Genomic DNA, 27,668 nt, shown 5'->3' with positions numbered 1-27,668 from the left:
GGGTCCATTTTACAATGTTGAGTAAAAGAAGCCAGAAAAAATAATTCAGCTTCTATGGTTCCATTTATATGCCTTTCAAAAACATTAATATATGGTTTAGAAACCATATTAATATATATTAATATCTAATATATGTGTTTAGAAACACAATACATGGTTTAGAAATCAGGATGATGTAGTAACTGGTCATTGGACTGGTAACAGGAATGAGGAGGTTTCTAGACTGCTGGTAATGTTCTGTTTCTTGATCTTGGATGATAGTTACATGTACATGTTCATTTTTTTGAAAATTTGTTAAAACTTCTGATTTGCGTATATTTCTATATCCATGTTTAACTTCAAAAGAAACTTAAGAGAAAATGTAGGAGTTATTTTTCCTTGGTGTTTCTGTTTACATTCTAATGTTTCAAATAACACCACAGTAAATAAAGAATATGCTAATCACAGAAAAGTTTAATATATGACTGAAAACTGCTAAGATTTCTAGAAACACCAGGGGCTATCTCAGTGTGACTGTAAGCATTTGGGCAGGCCCTGTGTCTTTCTCTTCAAGGTATTTTTCCCCTCGTGTTGGCACCGTGTCCCAGTTCAGAGAGGTGATAGACATTGCCGATCGCTTCATGGACCTTACGAAAACAGCATCTTCTGGGTCATCAAACATAGTTCTGCAAAAATGGCAATAAATTGTCAGGAAAAAATCAATTAGACCAAAACACATATTTAATTTAAAGGCATCAGTGCCATATTTTTCTGTTATTTGTAGTATAGTACCACTGACAAATGACTTTAGAGCCCTACTGACAAATGACTTTCAGGACAAGTAACACTGTTTTTATTGTATATTTTAAAAATACAATGGACATATTTGGTATCAGCTATAATAGATGTCAATATAGATGTGACTATTCTTGCATTCATGTTTAAAGTCAGTGGTTAAATGAAATGATTAAAATATTTATAGCTATGTATATATGTGTATATATATGTATATGCATATATACATATGTATAAGATATGTATTAGTATCTTATATACAGTTTATTGAAACATTATTATTTCTCTGCATTATGCTACATTTTATAAAAAGTGCTTGGAGATAATATTTTTCAAGACTGAATCCAAAGAAAAAATTCCTTAGTGCAAAATGAAAAAGAATGATGATTTTTAAAATTTATCAATATTCATAAATTAAGATTTTTTTCATAGTTATGAACTGTTTCTTTTAAAAATATAAATTCCAGTGCATATAAAATATTAATAATTGTGCTCACTGAACATATTTGGGGGAAAAGTAAAAAGGAAGTAAGGACCTTCGTTTTTAATATCAGGTAATTCTTAAGTTTTATTTTTTTATTGTTACTTCTAAGATTTTGTGTTTTTCTTTTTTAACTTTTTTCCTAACTTCTCCCTCCACCTCACTCCACCTCTTCATTTATTTTAGGTTATAATAAGAATATTAAAACCCCTAAATATATCAAATATAAATACATAGCTTGAAATCATTCATCACAGGAAGACAATGTGATTTTTCCTATCAAAGAGTGAGTCATTTTTTTTTTTTTTTTGAAAGTAAAAATTTTTATTCTGATTGATTTCTCAACGTATAGTTCAATATAAGGCCAGTTTTTAATGGCAGAGATTTGGTTCCACGGAAACTCCATGATGCTACAGAGAGCTACTACTTTTTCCAGGAAGTAGGTAAACAGCTGGAAACAGAAAGCACTTTCTAGCAGCATGGCAACTCATTAAACTGCAGAGTGACCAGGTCTGCAACTTTTATACTAAAAATGGCGCAAACATTAGCTGGTGACAGAAGTGAGAAGTAGGGAGCAAGATGTGAACATTGAAAGGAGCGATATGTGTCTTGTAAAGATGACAAAAACCCAAGGACAGCTATAAAGATTTGAAAGGATAATTATAGAAAAGGGAACCAAATATTTTACCCAAATGTTTTTTAGAGCCTTTCTGTAGAGATACAAATATATATAAAAATATGTTTTATACAGATAAATGGTTTCTCAAATAAGGATGGAACCAAAGCTACAGTTATAACATAAAGCACTGTCTTTTGTAAGACTATTTATCCACCTGAATTTTCAATTTGAGGTTAGTTCATTAAATATTTTCAAATATTGACATCCTTTTCATGTATATAAATCAAGGAGGCATTATTTTTTAAAAGGGTTTTCAGGTTAAACAGTATTTTTCTAAGATCCTGTGCATATCAAACTTATGACAAGCCCCATTAAGAATCATTATTTAATAAACATATCAAAAAGGGCTATGGTCAAATTTTCTTCTTTATAGGAAACATTTAATTTTCTGATTTCCAGTTTACAAGTGTTGAAAATGCACAAGAAAGCTATTACTTCACAAGTACTTTTATGTTAAGATATTTTGATTCAATATACATGGCAATATATCTCCATTCCCTAAATTATTCCCATTTCCCCAAATGAATTTTAATGAGTCATTTTTTAACTCATTAAAATTCATTTGGGGAAATGGGAATAATTTAGGGAATCACCACAATTATGAAATAATATAATAAGTTTAAAAATCACTTACTTGTCTACATTATTCGCAAATGCAAAGTCTGAAAAAGAAATTCTAAATTAGTATTTTTCAAATGTTTATTCAGCATTTTAAAACAATGAAATAATGCTATAAAGGAAAAAGTCTAGAGCATATGTTTCTGGGTTTTGAGCAGTCATTCAGATAAATAGTTAATAGTAAATAGATAGTAGTAGATAGTAGATAGATAGTAGTAGATTGATAGTAGATAGATAGTAAATAGATAGATAGATAGTAAATAGATAATAGTAAATAAATAGTAAATAGATAAATAGTTCAGTTCCCAACCCCAAACTGAAATTTTCTCTCAGATATAGAACCTTAGGTGTTTCTAATGTCTTGAGGCAAATTCTTTACTACAATACATGCCTCAAAACTGAGAACAAAATGCTGTATCAGTTTGGTTACCAATGGAATCCATGTGGGGATTTTTATAATTAAGATACTGAGTCTCATGTGCAGAAACGGAGCCTTTTTCTTTTTCAGATAGACACATGCATCTGTAAATGGACTAATAGACCAAATGTGGAAAAAATATTTAGGGCAGTTTAAGCCACTTGGATTCTTGGCATTAACTTCAAAGAAACAGAATAAACAAATCCTAGGTCATATACATCTTCCCTAGCTTTGGAGCTCAAAGGCTAGTCCTCAAAGCTTGGATTTCCTATGGTATCTTCTGGAGACTGTCATTGCTTTGTTTATTCCTCTCCAGAGGCCCAGTGCCAGGCTAGGGATGGAATGTACCAACACCTGTTGGACCAGCAAAGCCCACAGTCTGGGCTCTTGCCAACCCACAGGCAGCAGGGACACTCTGCCTTAGGAGAGGGGTTCATGGCATCATTCCCATTACAAGTGGCTGGTGCAAGTCTTCCATTTCTTTGCTGATCTCCCCAGACTCTGTTTACATTTTCAATTACAAAAAGCTCACATTTTGCTTATGATGAATATAAACAAAAAAAACAGTAAAGTCAGATTCCCCTTTGACCTTCCCAGTCCCTCATATCAGTAGTACCATTGTTGAGTGTTTTGTATGTATACTTCCAGCCTCCTGTGTGCGTGTACGTGTGCACTCACATACATACACAGAAAGATTTATTTGCTGACAGAATTCTAATTTTGTCATTACTCCGCATTATATTGAACTTCCCTGGTGACTCAGTTGGTAAAGAAACTGCCTGCAATGCAGGAGACCTGGGTTTGATCCCTGTGTTGGGAAGATCCCCTGGAGAAGGGAATGCATTATATTACTCAAAATGCGGGGGGGTTTTTTTGTGCTCAAGATATATCATAGAATGATTCTTTAATCCAATAGTTTGTATTGTAAGGATGTGCCATAAGTTAACTTTCAATGAGTGACCATTTAGACTTTCTACTGTTTTTCTTTTACAAAAAAAATGTTTCAGTTAGCACTTTATACATATATCTGTTCATGTGTGTGCAGATACTTTTGTAGTAGAGAGATTTCAAATTTAGTTGCTGTATTGAATAGGTTGCATATTTTTTAGGTGCATGGGTACTGTCACATTGCCATATGACCTTGCAAGAAAGTTGAACTAGTTTACACTCCCACCAATTATGTATGAGTTATGCTTTTGTCTCTGCTCCACTTCACCAGCTTTTCCAGCGTTTGCCTAACTGCAGGATGAAAATGGCATCTCATTGTTTTAATTTGCACTTACTTGCTCACTAGTGAGGCTGATTGTTGGATGTCTTATTTATTTCCTTCTATAAATGTCCACATCTTTTGTCACTAGTTTTCAAATTGATTTATAGGATCCTTTGACATAATGGGCATTAACTTTTACCTATTGTATATATTGCAAATATTTCTTCCAGTTGTGTTTTTTAATTTTATTACTGGGATTTGAAGAAATTTCAAGTTGTCCTTGCTTCTCAAGCTATTTGGAATACAATTGATTTCTTTCTCAATTTAGGGTGAAGAGTAATAAAATCAAAATGTGGTGTTACAATTGCTTTATAAACATTTTCAAGTATAGTTTATTTCCAATGAAAGAATTTATCATCCTCAATGTGCACATCACAGTAAGAACAAATATAGAAACTGTAAAACCATAGGGCACAATTTTAAGAGCTTACATAGGGAGTTCAACTAAGTTCATTATAAATGTTTGGTTTGTGGAAAATGAGGAGATTTATAGATTAATTAGGGTCATGCTGCCAATTTGGGGGAGGGTTATAGTCAACCTATCTACAAATTAAGAATGTGGATTAAGAAGAAAGATTTCAAATGCAATGAAATACTCCCTCTATCCTTTCTTCCCTAATTTTGTTTTTGGAGATTTGATATGAAAGAAATGTAAAGCTCTAAAGGTAGTACTCAGCTATCCTCCTCACACTTGGAAAACACTCTAGGCATGATAAACAGATGGGGGTGGCCTTATATTGCTTGTTAATAGGTGCATTAGTTGTTTCTAAGAGTGGAGATTTTCTATCCAGAGGTTCCTTTTCTACTACAGCATGGCTTATCCTCCCGCCCCCCACTAATCCAGTAGCATTTGGTTTGAGTGTTAGCTTTTACCTGAACGAAAAGAAAAACCAAGTGCCTAGCCAACAGAACAGTCCAACTTATCATGCAGCTGTTACGTGTCAGATCAGGTGTTGCAGTCGTTTGCGTAATAAGCATCCTGAAAGCCAAAAGACGATGTCACCCCCATTTTAAAAATCAGGAGGCTGAAGCAAATTCATGTCCAAAACAAAACGTGTAATACTAGCAGAGCTGGCGTTTAGATCCAGGAGAATCTGATCCTAAAACTTGTTTCTTGCCTCTACACTGGTTGTTCTCCTAGAGGGAGTATGCATCAGAATCACCTGATGGGCTTGTTAAAACATAGCTTCCCGGGTCAACCCTGAGTGTCTAATTCAATAGATGTTGTTTGGGGCAAGAATGTGCTCTGCAGCAACTTACTAGGTGATCTGCTGCTGATTTGGGCGACCACACTTTGATAATCATTGCTCTGCACTATAGCCTTCTGCATCCAGAACATGTCCTCTAGGTATTTCTCCTATTCTATGGGATATACAGAGGATTGAGGAATATGTCAAATTACACTCTGTGGAAACAATCATACAAATCGAGGCATTCTGTAATGTAACTGGCCTGGTCCCTTCAAAAAGTCATGGGAAAAAAATGGAGGCTATTTTAAATTAAAAGAGACTGAGATGGTTGGATGGCATCACCGGCTCAATGGACATGAGTCTGAGCAAACGCCAGAAGAAGTGAAAGACAGGGAACCCTGGCATGTTGCAGTCCATGGGGTTGCAGAGTTGGACACAACTTATCGACTAAACAACAATGAAGAACCACAACAACCAAACATAATTGTAAACCCTGACTAGATTCTGGTTTGAAAAAGCAGTTGTAGAAGTCATCTTGGAACAAGTGGGAAATTTGAATATGGATTATATATTAAATAACATATAAAAATTAAATATAAATAAGTTGTTTTTCTTAGGTGTGATTATGGCATTGTGGCCTTTTAGAAGAATGTCCTTATTTTTTAAATTTATAGGCCAAATTATTTAGGTAGGAAATTTCATTATGTCTGCTACTGAAGCATTTAAATGGTTCATCAATACTTGATATTTTTGAGTTTACATAAGAAGTAAAGCCTCATAGATGAAGGTGAATATGGTAGAATATTAATTGTTGAATACACATAGACATGTATAAGTGTTTAATATTTTTTCACCCATTTCTGTTGGAAAAACTTTGTGATAAAAAGTTGAATTTTCATCTTGATTTTGCCTTTTTTTAAAAATCTTGCTCATTCTTGAATAATAATTTAGCTGGCTGCAGAATTCTTGGTTGACTATTTCTTTCCTTAGTATTTTAAAAGTATTAGATCACTGTCTTCTGATTTCCATAATTGCAGTTGAGGATTGTGTTGTAAATCTATAAATTATTTTTTTGTAGGTAATCTACAATTTTCTCTCTATTTTAACCTCATTTTGCCTTTGGTGTGGATATTTGTTGCTGTTTCATGTCTTTTATGTTTTTGAATTAATTTTGTCTGGTGAATCTAAGGATTTATAACATTTAACAAATTTGGAAAATTGCCAGCCGTTATCATTTCAAACATTACCTTTGGCCCAATTTCTCTATTTTTCCCTGTGGGATTACAACATTTATTACTAAATTTTTGTAGGAAGTAAGCATTATTTCCAAATGTCTCCTTATCACCTGCTTCTTTTTCTATGTTGCATTCTGAGTAATTTCTTCAAAACTATTTTCCAATTTAATATTTTTTTCCCTTTGCTTCTAGAAAATCTATTTGGTTATTTTTCAAATATATGTTGTCTCATTGGCAAAATGTCGTGAGGAAAAGGCTTTTTGTCTTTGCACCATTTTTCATCTCCCCATGTGATACCTGGTGGTACAATAACCACTTGGCAACCGTAAAGCACATTAAGAATCACAGAACAAAAGATAGATGTATTCTCAAACACTGAAAGCATCATTTAACTTTACACTAACCTTGGACACTCTTTGTTGTGTGTGCAAAGTAAAGCTCTATTTGCTTAAGTCACTGTAGTTGGATTTCTGTTACATACAAGAAAATTAAATTCCAACTAATGAATACATTACTGAAGATACTCAAGTTATACTTACATATGATCACATATGATCACAGTGTATGAGAGTACAACCAAATAACAATGTTTATTTCTGGATGGAGGAATTGCAATGATTGTTATTTATTTTTAATATTTTTCTATATTATCGAAAACTTATAGCCTTAATTCATGAAATTGTCCAGAGTCATTGGTAATAGTAGCAATTGCAGCTTATTTCACTGAGCCCTTTATGCTGTGCTAGATATTGGGGTGTGGACTTCAATGTGTTATCTCATTGCTATCACATTATCTTATTTAATTTAATATACACAAATGATGATGAAGGTTGCATACTTAATTAGGCTAATAAAATTAGAAAATATTTCAGTATGTAAGTGCTTAGCTTACTGTAAATTGAAGTTATTATAATCAAATTAACCAAAAGCTTGTGGAGTTTTAATTTCATTTTTTTTTCTTTTTTCAAAATACCTGAAGGTACTCTCTGTGCTGGTTTTTGCTTAAATGGTGATCGAGGATCCCATGAGGCATCTACTTTTCCTCTGAATGCTATTGATTGAACAATATGAGCCTTTTTATGGTTAAAAAGCGTAATCATTGACCTTCTTTCCTTTTCTGTAACTTCTGACAAAGGCAAAAAGGTAATGTTATTGCATGGCATTATAAATAGATATGCAGAGTGAGTAAAAAAATAGAATTTCTGTCAAAAATGGATTTGTCCTAACTATGTTGTATGTGAACATCCTGTCATAATCAATTTGTAAAAACTCTACCAAGCTAATTCCTTAATCTTACAAGCTCAATATATGTCCCTCATGTCACAGGGCACAGATCTATCTTATCTCATCCAGACATTCTAATGCATCACCATGGATGATTGAAATTACAACTGTGCTACATCTCCTCTTTTCCTCAAGGTTATGAGGAAAAAGAAGAATAAACATAAGGTTTTAATATATCCTCATTAAGAAGTTACTCAGTTACAAATGATTAAGAATGTTCACATCTGTAGAAAGGTAAGCAGGTAGGTAGCTAAATAGCACTTATGGGTAAAACAGACCTCAAAAAATGTAAAATATAATGCATTGAGGTTGATTTTTTTTTTGTGGCTTATACAAGTCAGACATACTAGTTTGTCTGTAATATCTAAAAATATATCACAAAGAGGTTATGATTGATTACATGTTCTAGTATATATATGCATATATACTTACAGAATTTCAAAGAATATGACTTTTAGAATTTAAATAGGCTAAGCCTTAAGAGATTTAGTCCAATTGCCTCATTTTTTAAATAAAAAATTAAAAGAGTGCCAGGGGGTCTGTGAATTAGTATTCAATACATAACTGACAAAAAAATAAAAATTTAAAAAGGAATAAGGAAAAACATGTATTATTGGCAAAGCTAGAATCAAAAGACCTTTCTCCAGGCTCTGTTAGATGGTCTTTCCTATAAAGTCGTCAACAGACAAGCTCCTAAACTAGAGCAAATTTCATACAGCAAAAATTTCAAAAATAAATAATTGAAAAACTTTCATTTACAAAGACATTTTCAAAGATCAAAGATCATCAGCATTTTAAACCACTGAGTTATAAGACTGACTCTCCAATATTTCTCTTCAAGAAGAAATGTTCTTACGATTTCGGTCAAGCAACTCAACTCCTGGAAGGTGATAGATTATATATAGACGGTACAGGTTATACTGGCATAAAGGGTTTTGGTAGAGAGCTGCAAAGAAAGAAGCCCAATTAAGATGTCAGATTTTGAAATCAGTTTCATTTAACACATTATATGAAAAACCGCAAGATTAATATAAAACATTAGTGTATGTGAAGTCCTGCTTCACAGACTTTTGGTTTCACCAAACCCTTACCTATTCATTGCAGGACTTACTTTTTCTATCTGTTAAATTCATTCATTCAACAAATATTTTTGGAATGCTTACTGTCTTTTAGGAACAGTGCTAGGTGCTGAGGGTGTATCTGTGACACAAATCTGCCACAAATGGGAAATTTTTTAACACGTCCATAAATTAATCAGTAAAGGAAGAACTTAATATCAGCTCTAGAGGGTTCTGGGAAGATTGAAGGCAGGAGAAGGGGACAACAGAGGATGAGATAGTTGAATGGCATCATTGTCTCAATGGACGTGAGTTTGAGCAAACTCTGGGAGATGGTGATGGACAGGGAAGCCTGGTGTGCTGCAGTCCATGGTGTTGCAGAGTCGGACACGAATGAGCAACCAAACAACAACGAAAGAGGGTTCTTGCTGCTGCTCTTTATTAAAGGATTTGCTCATTTGGTTCTCTTCTTCCACTCTCAAAGGTCACATTGGTGTCTGTGAGGAGATGAGCAGAGATGTGGTTCACTGTTTGAATATAGTTTTCTTTCTTGGCTTCACACCCTTGTGCCTAGTCCAGAACATGTAAAGCCAGTAGCAGCTTCAGGTCTCAGCAGGAGCAGAGGTAAACAGATGCTGGCTTTGCACCCCGGGTACCTCTGCCAGGCACAGGGGCTTCGGATTTCCTTGTGTGCAAGGGGCTAGGATACCTAAAGAACTATGCTTGCTAATACAGTTGCTGGAGGTGGGGGGCATGCTAATGCAGAAGGACTCCTTGCACTTCTCTCATGGCATCCCTTAGGTATCAGAAGATTTTAAAAAATGCATCAACATTTTAAAAATCTTCAACTGGAAGTTGTATTTTATTTTCCACAGAAAAGGTATTTTCCCTCTCCTTCTTTAGATAACATTAAGCAGGGTTATTGCAATACAGTCTTGTATAATTTTCATTTGGATATCTTTAGCTATTGGATTCTGCCTACATGGAATTTCTAGAAAATGTTTCTGGAAAATATACCTAGTGAGGAGAACCACTAGATGGCAGTAACAGAAAGAGCTCCAGCTATTGTACAAATATCTCTCAACAAAATGAGGCTCATTTAATGTACATTTAGCTGTAGCATTTGACTATTTATTAGTAAATGACTATTTACTAGGTTTGATAAAAGCATGAAAGTATTAAGCACTGGAAACCCAGGAAAAAACTGATTAATATTTATAAAGAAGAGTTTGCAACATAAAGAAGACAGGGGCAGAGGGCATGCTTGAAAAACAAACTGTTTAGATAAAAACTGAAGAAGCTAATTATCCGCATGCTTTTTTCTGCAGGAAATAAAACATTCTGATATTTGTTGTACAAACACTAAGTTTTCCGGCTAATAAAATCGCTATATATAGCTATTCCGTGTGGAAAACATGAACTTTAGAGGGACTTAAACCAGTCAATGGAAGACACCTGGTGCATAATAAACAAAAGTTATAAGAGGAAAGGTATAAAAGAAAATGCAGAGCCAGGGGCAACAAGAAAATCTAAAAGAAAGGAAATATGTATGTATTGGGGGAAACTAGAGGAAAAATAAAATGGATATTTTTCAAGATTTCTTAAGTGACAAAACTGGTTGGGATTTTAATCTTAAAAGACAAGGAATTTAACGTAACAAAATAATTATAACTACAGAATGGGGACTAGAATGGATGTATATTAAACCAGTAATAAGGACAGATTTTAAAAGATCCACAGCGATCACGCATTGTAGTTTGAACCAGAAAAAGAAGAAAAACGATCACCTTCAAGAATATAAAAGCAAAGCACTGTCGTTTTTAATGAGAGTTTAGGAGGAAGAAAAATTCACACGTGCTTTTGTGCACAAGGCTGCTCTGTGGTTACTGTCTTGGAGAATCACATCTGACACCTCATAACCCTGTCCTACATTGTCGCAGCTGGGAGCAGAGTCTGCCTTTGCATGTGATGTTAGTGGAAAATGCACAAGCATCTTACAATGACGTTTACTTTGGGGATACCCTTCATAATCTGTTTTCCCTCTGAGAACATCACTATTTAATTCCTTCTCTTGGTTTTCTTCCTAGTGCTTGGTTAACTAACTTCTTTATGTATTGTAATACTTCTGGCTTTAGCTAAACAAATCACCAAATTTGGATTTACTATTATTACTTATTAAAAAGGTGTCATAATACTAAAAACTTGTGCTTATTGTGGTTCAACATTCATCTCATCATAAAATCTAAGTGATATTCAGAAAACTGGGCTATTAATCTCAGTCTCTAAGTTAACTTTAAAAAATAGAATTAAATAATTTTAAATTATTCTGTTTTTATTATTCACTTTTTTTCTTACTCAAATTTTAGAAAGAAGCAATCTTATTTCTAATTCTTTTTTCCCCTCCATACTATCAAGCATTTAATATTTTGGATTTATGAGTTTTGGACTGATGCTACTAAAATTACCATAAATAAAGTTTCTAAGATATGATATCAGTTTCCTGTGTCTGAAAGTTCTGAAAGCCTTCTATGATGTATGGGTACATTCTTTCAGGAACTATGAAGTGAAATTGCTTACACTTTCACTTTCAATAGGTTAATACTATTTAATCCACCTTCCCTCTAGGCTACTTATAGAGTACACCTTGATGGCGCCAGCACTGTCTTGCTTATCTTAATTTGGGACTCTGAGTCTAAGCAATTTACATCTACCCAATAATATATGAAAATGTTTCTACTACTTTACTGCACAAGCTTGAGCTCCATGTGTGAAGCTATTTATCGAAACAGAAGAGGAAAAAATAAATTTATCTAAATAATTAGCACCAGTTAATTTTTATTAACTTTTAAAGCAAAATTTAAAATCCCATTTAAATGAACCTGAATATTTTTAAGACCATCTTTGAAGAAAGTTGATGTAATTAATAATGTATCAGCATGTCCATTTTAATAGATGAGGAAATGATATAGAGAAGTTAAAAGCAGTTCCATCTGTGCCTGTACAGAGAAGCCTGTGTAAGGAAGCTTAGCTGTCAACAATCAGACAGAGGTTCTGGCTCAAGGTTCCTTAGAAGGTCAGAATCTCCACTGTTACCATTTGATTTTAACTAAAATCTCTGGGCCACAGCTTGTCCTGAATATGGAAGTGATACCTGATTTTTGAAAGACAAACTTGAACTAAACCAGGGGTTAAGAGAGTGAGGGATGCTCTTTCAGGATAAACAGCAATGAAAGATCCAGCTGGCCTTTTTATAGAGTGGACTGTTCTATTGCATTGTATGGGAGAAGTAGTCCTAACCTTGAGGGGCATTTCGGGGTAAAGAGTCTCAGATAAAGTAACCATTCAGGGCTTTCCCTGGTGGTCTAGTGGTTAAGAATTTGCTTTGCAATGCAGGGGACATAGGTTCAATCCTTGGTCTTGTTGACTAAAAAGATGTACAACTTGAGAGTTGCAAATTAAGCTTTATTTGGGGCAAAATGAGGACTGCAGCCCGAGAGGCAGCATCTCAGATAGCTCTGAGAGACAGCTCCAAAGAGGTAGTAGGGGAAGGTCAATATGTAGGATTTTGGTGAAGGGGGAGTTCAATACCATTAAGCATTCATTTTACAAAAAGTTGTTGCTAGGACCTGATGCCACCATGAAGGAATTTAGTGCTTTTCTAGATATGAGGAGACGCGAGGATTGGGATCATGACATCTGTTCCTGAAACATCTGTCTGAACCCCTGCCCCACGAGACTGCCTGGAGCACAGAGTGCCTTACCCCCTGAACCCCCCTGAGCTCCCCAGGGGGTGTTGAAGGTCAACAGTGCGGGGCTTAGTACTACTCTGATGGTGGTGGCAAATGCCCTTGTTGTTCAGTCATTGGCAACCATCTTGGCATGAGCCAATTTGTAGTTGACAGTCAGGGAACTAAGATCCCACAAGCCATGGAGCAACTAACTAGAGAGTCTGTGCATCATGAGGAACGCTCCCACAAGACACAATGAAGACCCTGTGTGCTACGACTAAGACCTGACTTAGCCAAGTAAATAAATAAAGGGACCATTGAAACCATGATCCCACAATGACCTCTCAGCATCCCTCCTCACTCCCTGACTAGCTGCCATCAGCAGTGGACTGCGGCCAACTGGGGAAGGACAGGACAGGATATGCTTAAGAGCAGAATCTGTAAAATCTGGAGATGGCACCTTTGAGAAGGGGCATTTCCTGTCTCCAATGGTGAATCCTTAAAGACTCTGCGAGGAAGCAAGTCTTAACAATTCTGGAATGTGGGAGTCCAAATATACTTTCTAATAGTGGAGCTTAATGAAACACAGAGACAATTAGAAATGAGGAGACTAAAGATTTAGAAACAGAAGAATGGGTTCAGCATTTTGTTGCTGTTGGAATGTTTTTTCCCTGTAGGCAAAGAGACAGGGTGCCTGAAGGTCAGTGAAAGTCTGCAGCCACAAAGCAGGTCTTCCACCCGTACAGATTCAGAAAGAGTTTGGAGGAGAGAAGGGAAGAGGAAAATGAAGCAAGAGAGGAAGGGTGTGGAAAGGTAGACTGCCTGGAGAGAAAAGGTGTGTCCCTCCTGACTCAGCCTGGAAGTCAGGAATTCCAGTTTCCAGGACCTCACACTCTGCAGCAGTTTTAGGCCTCCCTGAAGCTTCCAGCCATGTGTCTCCTGGGCAATCTCTCGGCAGTTCTCTCTATAAATGCCAGTGGAGGGTGCAGTGCTGAAATGGATTAGAGGTTTACCCTCCAAGCTATTTTCTCACCCTCTAAAGAACTGGTAATTGAAGTGGAATAATAACATTTTAGCATTTTATACAGTTTTACAACTTGAAAAGACAAAATTCTTAACACTTGAAAATACATGGATTTCTCATTTTAGTTAATGAGCTGAGTCTATTCTGTAATTGCAAATGAACCTTATGGAAACTTAATTTGGGGACATTACTGCACAAATATAATTAGTAGCTAGTAAATGCCAACTTTTTTTTTTTTAAATAATATCTTTAACCAAAATGGGGTAAGGGTTCAAACTGCGTATTTGGTACCAAAATTTTTCAGAAAATATATTTTCTGCGGGGGGGCAATTATACACAGCATTTTCTCCATTTCAAAAAAAAGATCCCTCTTAAGATTCTCAGTTATAACAATTTATATTTATATAATGAATTACATCACTGTGATTTTTAAGTAGAGGTCACTTAAAACGTTGTGACAGGCAATGGTATGGACCTTACACTACCAGGATGAGCTAACAGACCTTCAGAGAGCCAGAAAAGGCACTCCTGCACCCCACCTCAGGGCTGACACCACTCTGCCCACACAGAGGCTTCATATGGGAGGCAGGTGCTGAATTGAATTTCAGACTCCATTCGCACCCCAGTCCATCCCCTGCCCCCACCAGGCACTTCTGTTTAGGGCATAACCTTGTTAACGATGATGGGACAACCTTGATTGCTAACCTCCAAATCTTGCCTTGTAAAATAAGTTTGCTTAAATTATTGAGCTCTTATATTTGGCAAATTGTCCAATTAGCTTTGCATTCAGGTGCCTCAGGTCTCCAGGAAATACTGTTCTAAAACTGTAAGCTCCATACAGATCCAGATGGGGTCTTTCCTGTTTACCTTCATGTCCCCATCTAGAAGAGTATCACTCAGTGAATGCGTGATAAATATTTATTGAGTGAATGAATGATAAACAAAAGAAGCACAGTATGAGTTTAAGTTGAAACATTCCTTAGTAGTCTAGTTAAAGCTCTGAGCCCTGCATTTCTACCATTGAAGACAGAATAATTCTAATCACATCATTGGATTGTTATGAAGATTTAAATGAGAATACTATAAGAAAGTATTTTCCAAACATTCAAACATGTTGTTGTTATAATGATTATTATTTAAAATGTCAATTAAAAAAATCTCTTTACCAGTAAGCAGAATTTCTAGACCACGTGCATCTTAATTCATTATCTAACTTTACACAATCCATAGTAAAATAATATTTTTGTTGTTACATCTGGGTTCAGTCCCTGGTCAGGAAACAGTGAGACCCCCACAAGCCACACAGAGCAGTCAAAAGAAAGAAAAAAGAAAGGAAAAAAACCCCACATATTTTACAGAATTACTTTAATATTTGAAGCAATCCTGAGAGGTGGCTATTAGCCCATTTTACAGAAAAGTGAAGGTAAGGTAGAATAGATCTTGCAGAACCAGTCTCTTAATCACAGAAGCACCTGTTCAGCACAGAAGGGCCAGATACAAATATGCACGTCCATCCTGATAACTCTTTAACAGACCTTATCACATCTCAAAAATGAGCACTGAATTCCCATGAACTTAGGGAACTCTTAATAGATTTAAAGAACCTACCTATAAGCACTTAAATAATTTCTCCTTACAGCAGATATAACTAATCAACACTGAAAATATTTGAAAACTTTAATAACTATGTATTGATCTGATTAAGACCTCCACCAACAACAGCAGTTTACACATATTTAAAGCACTGTCTCAGGCAATTCTGAGAAAATAATACAAAATAAATAGGGGGAAAGAAAACATCTATTTTTTGACACTGTATAAAGAAGTTTCAAACTCTGAAATCTGAAAACCAATTCACTGCTCTCTTTTCCCTTGGTCCACCTAGAAACATTTGTTCTGAATTGCCATCATGTACCAGTTTATTTACTCTTCAACACTATAAGCTTATTGAGAGTAGGAGCTGTGTATTATTTATTTTTCCGACCCATCTCACGCTTTCTTCAAATACTTAGGCCAATTCCTGGTTATCTATGAATTAAGTTTGTGGTTCACCCAATGGAAAACTTCCATTAAAATATGCTCTTTTGTGGGGGGTGGGTGAGTGTCAACTTTATTAATATAATTTCCATATGACAGGCTTCACTAATTTTAAATACACAATTCATAGTTTTTAGTACATCACAGAACCGTGCGGCCACTGTTGTTGCTGCTCAGTCACTCAGTTGTGTTCAACTCTTTGCGACCCCATGGACCGCAGCACGCTAGGATTCCCTGTCCTTCACTATCTCCCAGAGTTTGCTCAAACTCATGTCCATTGAGTCGACGATGCCATCCAACCATCTCATCCTCTGTTGTCCCCTTCTCCTCCTGCCTTCAATCTTTCCCAGCATCAGGGTCTTGTCCAATGAGTCACTTCTTCAAATCAGGTGGCCAAAGTATTGTAGCTTCAGCATCAGTCCTTCCAATGAATATTCAGGACTGATTTCCTTTCGGATGGACTGGTTTGATCTCCTTGCAGTCCAAGGGACTCTCGAGAGTCCTCTCCAATACCACAGTTCAAAAGCATCAATTTTTCGGCGCTCAGCTTTCTTTATGGTCCTACTCTCACATCCATACGTGACTACTGAAAAAGCCACAGCTTTGACTAGATTGACTCCTGTTGGCAAAGTAATGTCTCTGCTTTTTAATGTGCTGTCTAGGTTGGTCATAACTTTTCTTCCAAGGAACAAGCATCTTTTAATTTCATGGCTGCAGTCACCATCTGCAGGGATTTTGGAGCCAAGAACATAGTCTGTCACTGTTTCCATTGTTTCACCATCTATCTGCTGTGAAGTGATGAGACTGGATGCCATGATCTTCATTTTTTGAATGTTGAGTTTTAAGCCAACTTTTTCACTCTCCTCTTTCACTGTCGTCAAGAGGCTCTTTAGCTCCTCTCCACTTTCTGCAGTAAGGGTGGTGTCATCTGCATATCTGAGGTTACTGACATTTCTCCTGGCAATCTTGATTCCAGCCTGTGCTTCATCCAGCCTTGTATTTTGCATCATGTGCAATCATTACCACCTTCAATTTCAGAACATTTTCATCACTTTAAAAAGAAATGCCAGGCTATCACTCCACAGACCCTCATCCCCCAACCCTGGGTAAACACTAATCTATTTAAAAACAGTTATCTCTCAGTGTTGCTATCTTGATTGATGTGCCCATTCTGGACATTTATATGAACAAGTGGAATCATATAATAAATGCCAAAACTTCCTTTTGAGGTAAAAACCAAAAAAACACAGATGTAACATGTAACACTTTTTTGGGTCACTTTTGTCATTTTCATACTGTATCATTTCACAAAAGTTTTTTCTACCTATTGTTCTTTTAAAAATGTATTTTTAAAGAGATTAAGATCTAGTCTTGTTTTCAGGAACATCTAAGTAGTTGTGTTAAAAACACTGATCTAATTTAAATTCAAAACATGAAATAGCGTGTTATCACTTTTAAGTTATGGACATATAAAGTGCAGATTAATACTTAGGGTCTTCAGATTTAGCATTCCCTTTAATTCTTTTACTGTTGCATCAAGGTTTATTAACTCATTGTGATGTAGCAGGAGTATATGCAATGAAGGCAAATAGTGCAGGCCTGAAAAAAATAAAAATATTTTTGTAAGATTTAAAACTTTTTTTTAAATGAAGAAAAATGTTTTGTACTACACCTCTTTGTATCTCATGATAATGGTATAGCAAGTACTTTGATACCTGGCTTGTAATTATCAGTTTAGAGATTGTTGCAGATACAAAATTAACTCAGAGTGAAACATTTAACTGGGAAAAAATATAATCAGTAAAAACATTTAAGATTATTTATGAAGTCATTATTTTTATTAATGCTCCCAAACATTGTTAAAAAGTTTGCTTCCACAATATCTAGTTTGTGTCCAACAATGCAGTAGAATGGCAAAATTTTTATGTTAAAAAAAAAAAGATTCTTTAACATCTTGGATAAGACATGATAATATTGAGCTAAAGCTATAATCAAACAGCACCTCTTAAATGAAATATACATAAGAACATTAAAAATAACAGTTTCTATCATATATTTTCAATGGAAATGCTAAAACAGATTTTTCCACACCATTGGCAATACCATGCGTGTGTATGTGCTAAATCGCTTCAGTTATATCCAACTCTTTGTACTGTAGCTCTTATGGACTATAGTCCACCAGGCTTCTCTGTCCATGGGATTCTACAGGCAACAATACTGCAGTGGGTTGCCATGTCCTCCTCAGCAATACCATAGTTGAAAATTATTATTTAATTGAAAATCTATTCAATTAAAAGAGAAAATTTAAGACATACCTTCTATATCAAATATTGCATTGTTGTTTAGATATAGTTCTGCCAGACAATAGTTTCTGGTTAGAAATGTTATTCCATGGAGCTGAAAATGAGAGAGAACAATATACTTTCTACAATAATTACACATAATTATATGCACATATATAAATTTAGCTAGGAGCTAACATTTGCTGTTTTTATTAGTTATCTGCAACTTCTTGCCTGGGCTACTGAATTGCCTTTGAAGGTACATGTGATAAAAAGAGTGCGTGGCCACAGGACTGGAAAAGGTCAGTTTTCATTCCAATCCCAAAGAAAGGCAATGCCAAAGAATGCTCAAACTACCACACAATTGCACTCATCTCACACGCTAGCAAAGTAATGCTCAAAATTCTCCAAGCCAGGCTTCAACAGTACGTGAACTGTGAAATTCCAGATGGTCAAGTTGGATTTAGAAAGGGCAGAGGAACCAAAGATCAAATTGCCAACATCTGTTGGATCATCAAAAAAGCAAGAGAATTTCAGAAAAACATTTACTTCTGCTTTATTGACTATGCCAAAGCCTTTGCCTGTGTGTATCACAACAAACTGTGGAAAATTCTTCAAGAGATGGGAATATCAGACCACCTGACCTGCCTCCTGAGAAATCTGTATGCAGGTCAAGAAGCAACAGTTAGAACTGGACATGGAACAACAGACTGGTTCCAAATTGGGAAAGGAGTACATCAAGGCTATATATTGTCACCCTGCTTATTTAACTTATATGCAGAATACATCATGAGAAATGCTGGGCTGGATGAAACACCAGCTGGAATCAAGATTGCAGGGAGAAATATCAATAACCTCAGATATGCAGATGACACCACCCTTCTGGCAGAAAGCAAAGAAGAACTAAAGAGCCTCTTGATGAAAGTGAAAGAGGAGAATGAAAAAGTTGGCTTAAAACTCAACATTCAGTAAACTAAGATTATGGCATCTGGTCCTCAGTTCATGGCAAATAGATGGGGAGACAATGGAAACAGTATGAGACTTTATTTTTGGGGGCTCCAAAATCACTGCAGATGGTGACTATAGCCATGAAATTAAAAGACACTTGCTCTTTAGAAGAAAAGCTATGACTAACCTAGACGGCATATTAAAAAACAGACATTACTTGGCCAACAAAGGTCTGTCTAGTCAAAGCTATGGTTTTTCCAGTAGTCATGTATGGATGTGAGAATTGGACTATAAAGAAAGCTGAGTGCCGAAGAGTTGATGCTTTTGAATCTTGAGACTCTTGAGAGCCCCTTGGATGGCAAGGAGAGCCAAACAGTCCCTTCTGAAGGAAATCGGTCCTGAATATTCATTGGAAGGACTTATGTTGAAGCTGAAACTCCAATACTTTGGCCACCTGATGGGAAGAACTGACTTCTTGGAAAAGACCCTGATGCTGGGAAAGATTGAAGGTGGGAGGGGAAGGGGATGACAGAGGATGAGATAGTTGGATGGCATCACCGACGCAATGCACATGAGTTTGAGCAAGCTCTGGAAGTTGGTGATGGATAGGGAAGCCTAGCGTGCTGCAGTCCATGGGATTGCAAAGAGTCAGACATGACTGAGTGACTAAACTGAACTAGCTGACTTAATACAAACTTTTCTTATCACATCTCCTCTAAATTGTGTGTTTTTCAAAGCTTCTGGAATCTGGTCCAGCCCTTTTGCTTAGACAACATTTCCTACAGTTCTGCTCCATGTCATAGCACTGGATTTGGCTCCATATGTCCACTAATTCACCACCACATTATTATTAAGTGGCTATTATGTGCCAAGGGCTCCCTCCTCAGATAATGCTGAGCTGTTTCAGCATCTGTGTATGAGCCATGATTTCTCTTTGCCTGAATGGCTTTTCTTCCTGGTACATTTCTGATTACTCTAAGGATCTGCCCTAGGCTGGCAATGCCTCTCCCACCATGCCTGAGCAGGCTGCCACGGCACGTTTCCACTGCTCCAGAGATTCATTGAGACCATTCTTTGATCTCTTTGCATCTCACTGCTGTCTTCTTGCTTTGTTTTGACCCACATTTTGTTTCTCTAAACTTCCACCTGCTCCAGGACTTTGAGTCAGATTTCCTAAGAGATGGTTTAATTCAGTAGTTAAATGCTCTATGTGCCACCCACCTGCCCTTCTGCTGAGGTATACCTTCCCCCTCTCACTGTTCCCCCTCCCCCCCCAGAAAGCCTAATTCTGACTTCTCTTTCTTTATGCCCCAGTCTATGAGCCATCTCCTCTTCTCAGGCTCACTGTCCTTCGTGTCAACAGATCTCAGTTGAGCCAAGGACTCTATCATCTGAATACATTCAGGAGACCAGACCCAGGGCTAACAGCTCAACTGGCCACCATTTCCAAGGAGCGGATAAGGCACAGCACAATCCCCTCACTTTACAGCTCATCTTTCTTTAATAAGTCCTTTCCTGACAACTCCTAGCCCCATGACCCTTCCTTTTCCTGACCACATCCCACACTTTCTTAGACTTGTGCCGTTACTTGATCACTGGTTTTGTGTCTTCCTTAAGGAAAGAAGCCATGTCTCTTCAGTCTCTGATCCTTCCCATCTCTCCATTCTCTTAACCACATGGTGAAGTGGGATCTTACTTTCAAGATCAGATTAGAAATTTGGTGTGCTATATGAATTGGAAATAGTCAAAAGCACTCTTGATAATTCCCCTAATGAACCATTACGGTACATCATAGGAGTATTTAACTCTGATTTGAATTCAGAAATGTTTGTTACCCTGCAAGGAGAATCTCACTACTTTAAAAAAAAATAATATAATTGACTTTATAACCCTGATAAAATTTGACAGATTTGTTTGAGTTATGAGGGTGAGACATGATAGAGTCACAGGTTGGGGCAGGTAAGTTCTAAACGCAGTGCTTAAGTCAAATGTGAACAATGCTCCCTTTACAGCTTAATACAGGATGTAGCAGGGAGAAGAATCTCATGAAATAGTTTTGACCAAGTGCTTACTGGTTTATATATGCAGATATACGTGCTCATGGTTGTAAATTAGTTTTATATGTTTATTAACATCTATCTCAGGAAATACTGTCATCAGTTAAATAAAACTGTTTTAACTTTTGATGGATTGATTCAGGTAGACAGATGCCAGCTTATCTGACTTAGTGAGGATTTATTAGAAATTTTACTCATGCTCTCTCATAACTCAGAAAAGCTATTTTAGATTTATATTCAAAGTTTGAAAATGGGTTTCCTTAGTGAATTGAATTTTTTCTTATATTTGCAACAGTCCCAAATTATGACTCTATAAAATGCACATGTGCTGCTCAACCTCATTGTCTCTCAGTCTTATCTGTACCTAATTATATCAGCACTTGTGAAGGAGAAACACTAGTAATTTCACTTCAGCTTTTTGAGAGGAGCCAAGCTTGTGCCAAGTAGGAGAGACCATTGACACAGTGCGGGGTGGGTCCCAGTTGCTTCCTATCCCTTCCACTCTTCCTGCTAACCTCCTGACAGCCACTCATTACCTTTTTGTCCTTCCCCTCGCCAATCCCTAATCTAATGATAGCCACACTTAACATCAGCATAGAAAGAGAACACCAGGGCAAGTCATGACTTTTTCTTCTCTTTTCTTCCCACAGTTGCCTGCCCAACATTGACAGAACATTACTAGTTAGTTGAGGTTTTAATTTCTCTTGAATTATGCATTAACACAAGAATACTAATAAACTCAAACCATTTCATTTTGATTATAGAATAATAATTTTCTCAAGAGCGGTAACATCTTTGGACCATGATTATTGGAATTTTAAGATTGCACCACTCGTTGGGATGAAATGATTTGGGGGAAATGGAGTGAAAAGAGATAAAGCCAGATCATGAGAACCTTGGGGAACTATTAAAAGATTTTGTACAGAGAAGTTTTATTGACCAGTTTTATTTTGGAAAGACAATGGCAGGAAAGAGTACTGTTTAGAAGAGACAGTAATGGAAATAGATTAACAAAAATGGTGTTATGCTAATTCAAAAGAATATATGGATCCCAGAGTACAGTAATGACAGTGGAAGAAGATCAAAGTAGAGGAAATTGAGAGATAGTTCCAAGGTAAAATTCACAGGACCTTATAGACATTGCAGTGTACCAAGTTGCTGAAGTTAAGATCCAGGAATGGGAATTGAAAGACTTGCTGATTATTTTGACACTCAAACTATTGTTAAAGTAAAACATTATTACAATTTTCCACTTAGAAAAATCTACACTACTAATTTTAAGGATTGCCATAAAATTTATATTAGCATGTGACATTTCACAAATTATATCAAAACCTCAGATATGCAGATGATACCACTTTAATGGCAGAAAGCAAAGAGGAACTAAAGAGCCTCTTGATGAGAGTGAAAAAAGGGAGTGAAAAAGCTGGCTTAAAACTCATCATTCAAAAAACTATGATCATGGGATCCAGTCCCATCATGGCAAATAAATGGGGAAAAAGTGGAAACAGTGACAGTTTTGGGGTTCCAAAATTACTGTGGATAGTGACTGCAGCCATGAAATTAAAAGACGCTTACTTCTTGGAAGAAAAGATATGATAAACCTAGACAGCATATTCAAAAGCAGAGACATCACTTTGCCGACAAAAGCCCACATGGTCATAGTTTTTCCAGTAGTCATGTACAGATGTGACAGATGGACCATGAAGAAGGCTGAGCACTGGAGAAGACTCTTGAGAGCCTCTTGGACAGCAAAGAGATCCAACCAGTCCATCCTAAAGGAAATCAGCCCTGAATATTCATTGGAAGGACTGATGCTGAAGCTCCAATACTTTGGCCATCTGATGTGAAGAGCCAACTCATTGGAAAAGACTCTGATGCTGGGAAAGATTAAGGGCAAGAGGAGAAGGGAGAGACAGAGCCTGAGATGGTGAGATGGCATCACTCATCATGATTAAGTGGACATAAGTTTGAGCAAACTCCAGGAGATAGTGAAGGACAGGGAAGCCTGGCATACTGCAGTCCATGGAGTGGTGAAGAGTCAGGTGAGACTTAGTGACTAAACAAGACCAACATATCTTAGCTCAGGGTTTGGCACATAGCAAGTGGTCAATAAACAATAGCTGCTATTATTTACTCCCTAACCATTATTACTTTTGATAGAGTGGAGAGGACTTACATTTAAGATAAAGCTCTTATGGGTAACCACTGATGGACTAGTGGGGAAATTTTTATGCCAGCATGAGTTTAAAATTAAAGAGGCATACTTTTAGGGCAGGACTTCTCAACCTTTACAACTATTGACATTTGAGGCCAGATAAATCTTTGTTGGGATTGGTGGAATTGCTCTGTGGATTGTAGTATGGTTGGCAGCATCCCTAACATCTATCTGCTAGCATACAGTAGTCAGTATGCATACACACCCCAGTTGTGAAAATAAAAAATGTCTCCAGACATTGCCACATATTCCCCTTCTATGTGTGAGATGGGAGAGGGGTTGCAAAGTCATTCCTGATTGGGAACTACTGATTTAGACTCAAGGGAAAAGTCATATCTTTTAAACGTTTATTATGACCCAGGCACTAAGCTAGATGTTTTCACCAATGTCATCTGACTCTTACAACTGACTCTTCCAGCAACACAAGAGAAGACTCTACACATGGACATCACCAGATGGTCAACACCGAAATCAGATTGATTATATTCTTTGCAGCCAAAGATGGAGAAGCTCTATACAGTCAGCAAAAACAAGACTGGGAGCTGACTGTGGCTCAGATCATGAACTCCTTATTGCCAAATTCAGACTTCAATTGAAGAAAGTGGGGAAAACCACTAGACCATTCAGGTATGACCTAAATCAAATCCCTTACGACTATGCAGTGGAAGTGAGAAATAGATTTAAGGGACTAGATCTGATAGACAGAGTGCCTGATTGAACTATGGATGGAGGTTCGTGACATTGTATAGGAGACAGGGATCAAGACCATCCCCAAGGAAAAGAAATGCAAAAAGGCAAAATGGTTGTCTGAGGAGGCCTTACAAATAGCTGTGAAAAGAAGAGAAGTGAAAAGCAAAGGAGAAAAGGAAAGATATTTCCATTTGAATGCAGAGTTCCAAAGAATAGCCAGGAGAGATAAGAAAGCTTTCCTCAGTGATCAATGCAAGGAAATAGAGGAAAACAATAGAATGGGAAAGACTAGAGATCTCTTCAAGAAAATTAGAGATACCAAGGGAACATTTCCTGCAAAGATGGGCTCGATAAAGGACAGAAATGGTATGGATCTAACAGAAGCAGAAGAGGTGGCAAGAATACACAGAAGAATTGTACAAAAAAGATCTTCACGACCCAGATAATCATGATGGTGTGATAACTCACCTAGAGCCAGACATCCTGGAATGTGAAGTCAGGTGGGCCTTAGAAAGCATAACTATGAATATAGCTAGTAGAGGTGATGGAATTTCAGTTGAGGTATTTCAAATCCTGAAAGATGATGCTGTGAAAATGCTACACTAAATATGCCAGCAAATTTGGAAAACGCAGCAGTGGCCACAGGACTGGAAAAGGTCAGTTTTCATTCCAATCCCAAAGAATGCTCAAACTACCGCACTATTGCACTCATCTCCCATGCTAGTAAAGTAATACTCAAAATTCTCCAAGCCAGGCTTCAGCAATACGTGAACCACAAACTTCCAGATGTTCAAGCTGGTTTTAGAAAAGGCAGAGGAACCAGAGATCAAATTGCCAACATCTGCTGGATCATTGAAAAAGCAAGAGAGTTCCAGAGAAACATCTATTTCTGCTTTATTGACTATGCCAAAGCCTTTGCCTGTGTGGATCACAATAAACTGTGGAAAATTCTGAAGGAGATGGGAATACCAGACCACCTGACCCACCTCTTGAGAAACCTATATGCAGGTCAGGAAGCAAGTTAGAACTGGACATGGACCAACAGACTGGTTCCAAATAGGAAAAGGAGTACGCCAAGGCTGTATATTGTCACCCTGCTTATTTAACTTATATGCAGAGCACATCATGAGAAACGCTGGGCTAGAAGAAACACAAGCTGGAATCAAGATTGCAGGGAGAAATATCAATAACCTCAGATATGCAGATGACACCACCTTTATGGCAGAAAGTGAAGAGGAACTAAAAAGCCTCTTGATGAAAGTGAAAGAGGAGAGCGAAAAAGTTGGCTTAAAGCTCAACATTCAGAAAATGAAGATCATGGCATCTGGTTCCATCACTTAATGTCAAATAGATGGGGAAACAGTGGAAACAGTGGCTGACTTTATTTTCTTGGACTCCAAAATCACTGCAGATCGTGATTGCAGCCATGAAATTAAAAGATGCTTACTTCTTGGAAGGAAAGTGATGACCAATCCAGATAGCATATTAAAAAGCAGAGACATCACTTTGCCAACAAAGGTCCGTCTAGTCAAGGCTATGGTTTTTCCAGTGGTCATGTATGGATGTGAGAGTTGGACTGTGAAGAAAGCTGAGCCCCGAAAAATTGATGCTTTTGAACTGTGGTGTTGGAGAAGACTCTTGAGAGTCCCTTGGCCTGCAAGGAGATCCAACCAGTCCATCCTGAAGGAGATAAGTCCTAGGTGTTCATTGGAAGGACTGATGCTGAGGCTGAAACTTCAATACTTTGGCCACCTCATGTGAAGAGTTTCAGGGCTCAGCTTTCTTCACAGTCCAGTCCATACTAAAAAGAATCACCCAACATTGGTGTGAAGCAAAGTAATATGCAAGTAAATGCACTTGCTCTTGGTTTCCTCCACGTTGCTTTTCAGCATTTCTTTTTCCTGGCATCCTCTTACTCCTGAACACCTCACTTCAAGCCATTTCAACATGCTCTAGAGTCCCATTTCTGCAGCTTGGTAGAGGTAAACTGCTATACTGTTGATAAGGCTTAAGATAGCCACCCCAAAGGTGTTCCTTTTAAATTATTTTGTTCACTATTTCACTTAGAACACTGTCTGCCAGTAGTTGCTGCTGCTCCTGTTAGTCACAAAGCCGTGTCCGAATCTTTTGCAACCCCATGGACTGTAGCCCACCAGGCTCCTCTGTCCATGGGATTCTCCAGGCAAGAATACTGGAGTGGGTTGCCATTTCCTTCTCCAGGGGATCTTCCTGACCTAGGGATCAAACCCATGTCTCCTGCATTGCAGGCAGATTCTTTACTGCTGAGTCATCAGGGAAGCCCTGCTATTTCTTTTAAATTAGAGGATTGTGATAGATGACTCTCTAATTGCTGACTTTTAGGTCAGTCTGAATAGGTATTGTGCTCTGAGAAGATTTCTGAGTGTCTCTCGAATTATGTTCCATAATAGCTCCCTAGAATACAGCTTGTAAAATCAGTTTTAGAGACTATGTTCACTAAATCTGAATAATGCCATCAATATAGAGTGTCTTCAAAAAATTTCTATTGTTGTAAAACAAGATCACAGACTTGGAAGGAAACTTAAGAATTACGCACACGATTGCGTAATTGGTGAGGAAAATGACTTCTGGTTAAAAGTTTACATTATAAACACAAATTTAATTTTTTCCAGCCAAATATTTATCTAAAATGACAATAAAATAATTGTTTCAAAAAATGTATATTCATAAAGAGAGGGAGAACAGAAAATTAGACCATAGCAATATGGTTTTGGAAAGTATATGATCTAGGGGTAATAGAATTAATAGATATAAGAAAGTCAAATTCTAAACCAGAAAACAACCTTATATTTATACCACAAAATTCTAAAAAGGATCAAAGACTGGACCTGAGGATAAAGAGGAGAGGATTAACTGAGCAGAGAAATTCTATTTCTCAGTAATGTTCCCAGTATAACCACATGGCAACTGGACCTCTCCCCTACCACCTCAAAAGACTAGAGATTCATTCCCTGGGTGGAATAAAAGGCAAGAGTTCCTGGCCAAGTAGCCACTAGACAGATGTAAAGACAGAGGTTCCCACTGAAAACTGAAAGATTAAGGGAATGTAGGCACAGTATATGTTGAGGGTTCCCAGCCCTCTTTACCCAGCTTGGCTCTCAGAATGTGGGCAGCCAGGTCTTTATAGTTTAATGTTATATATAAAGATAATAGAATAATAACGTTTAGAGGGGGTAAAAGAGCCCTTGAAAATTAAAATCATGAATGTAGTCTAAAATGTAATAATAGAGTTGGAAGAGAATGTTGACGAAATTCTCAGAAAGTAGAGCAACCTGACCAAAAAAATAGAAAATAGAGAAAATAAAAGAAAATTAGAGAGCCAGTTCAGTAGTTCAACATTTGTGTAGGAGTTCCAGAAAGAGAATGGTGAACATAAAAGAGAAAGAAATCAACAATACACTCCAAGAAAAATTCCCCAAATGGAAAGATATGAGTTTCTCGACTGTAATTTCCCCAAGCTCACCACAATGGTTGAAAACAGACGTGCACCAAAGCACATCACTGTAAAATGTCAGAACACTGTCCTCCAGACAGAACACATGTGCTCACATGTGCACACACACATCATATTCAAGGATCAGGAATCAGAACTAAGGATGGCGAAGGGAGGCCCTGGAATGGCTATGAAGGATGATTAA

The 27,668-nt window shown here is 37.0% G+C and overlaps 1 protein-coding gene across 1 annotated transcript in view; it reads right to left on the bottom strand.

Annotated features, from left to right (window-relative positions):
• Window positions 1–499: 499 nt before the first annotated feature.
• LRRC72 (leucine rich repeat containing 72) overlaps window positions 500–27,668 on the bottom strand; it is a 144,536-nt gene continuing 117,367 nt past the window's right edge. The window contains exons 8-13 of the mRNA XM_043872973.1: window positions 18,112–18,193; window positions 17,285–17,395; window positions 8,806–8,895; window positions 7,639–7,791; window positions 2,569–2,596; window positions 500–665 (exon numbers count right to left, since the gene is read on the bottom strand). Of these exons, the coding sequence (XP_043728908.1) occupies window positions 500–665; window positions 2,569–2,596; window positions 7,639–7,791; window positions 8,806–8,895; window positions 17,285–17,395; window positions 18,112–18,193 (630 nt within the window). The remainder of the gene's footprint in view (window positions 666–2,568; window positions 2,597–7,638; window positions 7,792–8,805; window positions 8,896–17,284; window positions 17,396–18,111; window positions 18,194–27,668) is intronic.

Source organism: Cervus elaphus, chromosome 18 (genome assembly GCF_910594005.1).
Source record: "Cervus elaphus chromosome 18, mCerEla1.1, whole genome shotgun sequence".
NCBI classification, from domain to species: Eukaryota; Metazoa; Chordata; class Mammalia; order Artiodactyla; family Cervidae; genus Cervus; species Cervus elaphus.
Note: the sequence above shows the minus strand (reverse complement) of the source record. Positions and strands in the feature narration are given on the sequence as shown.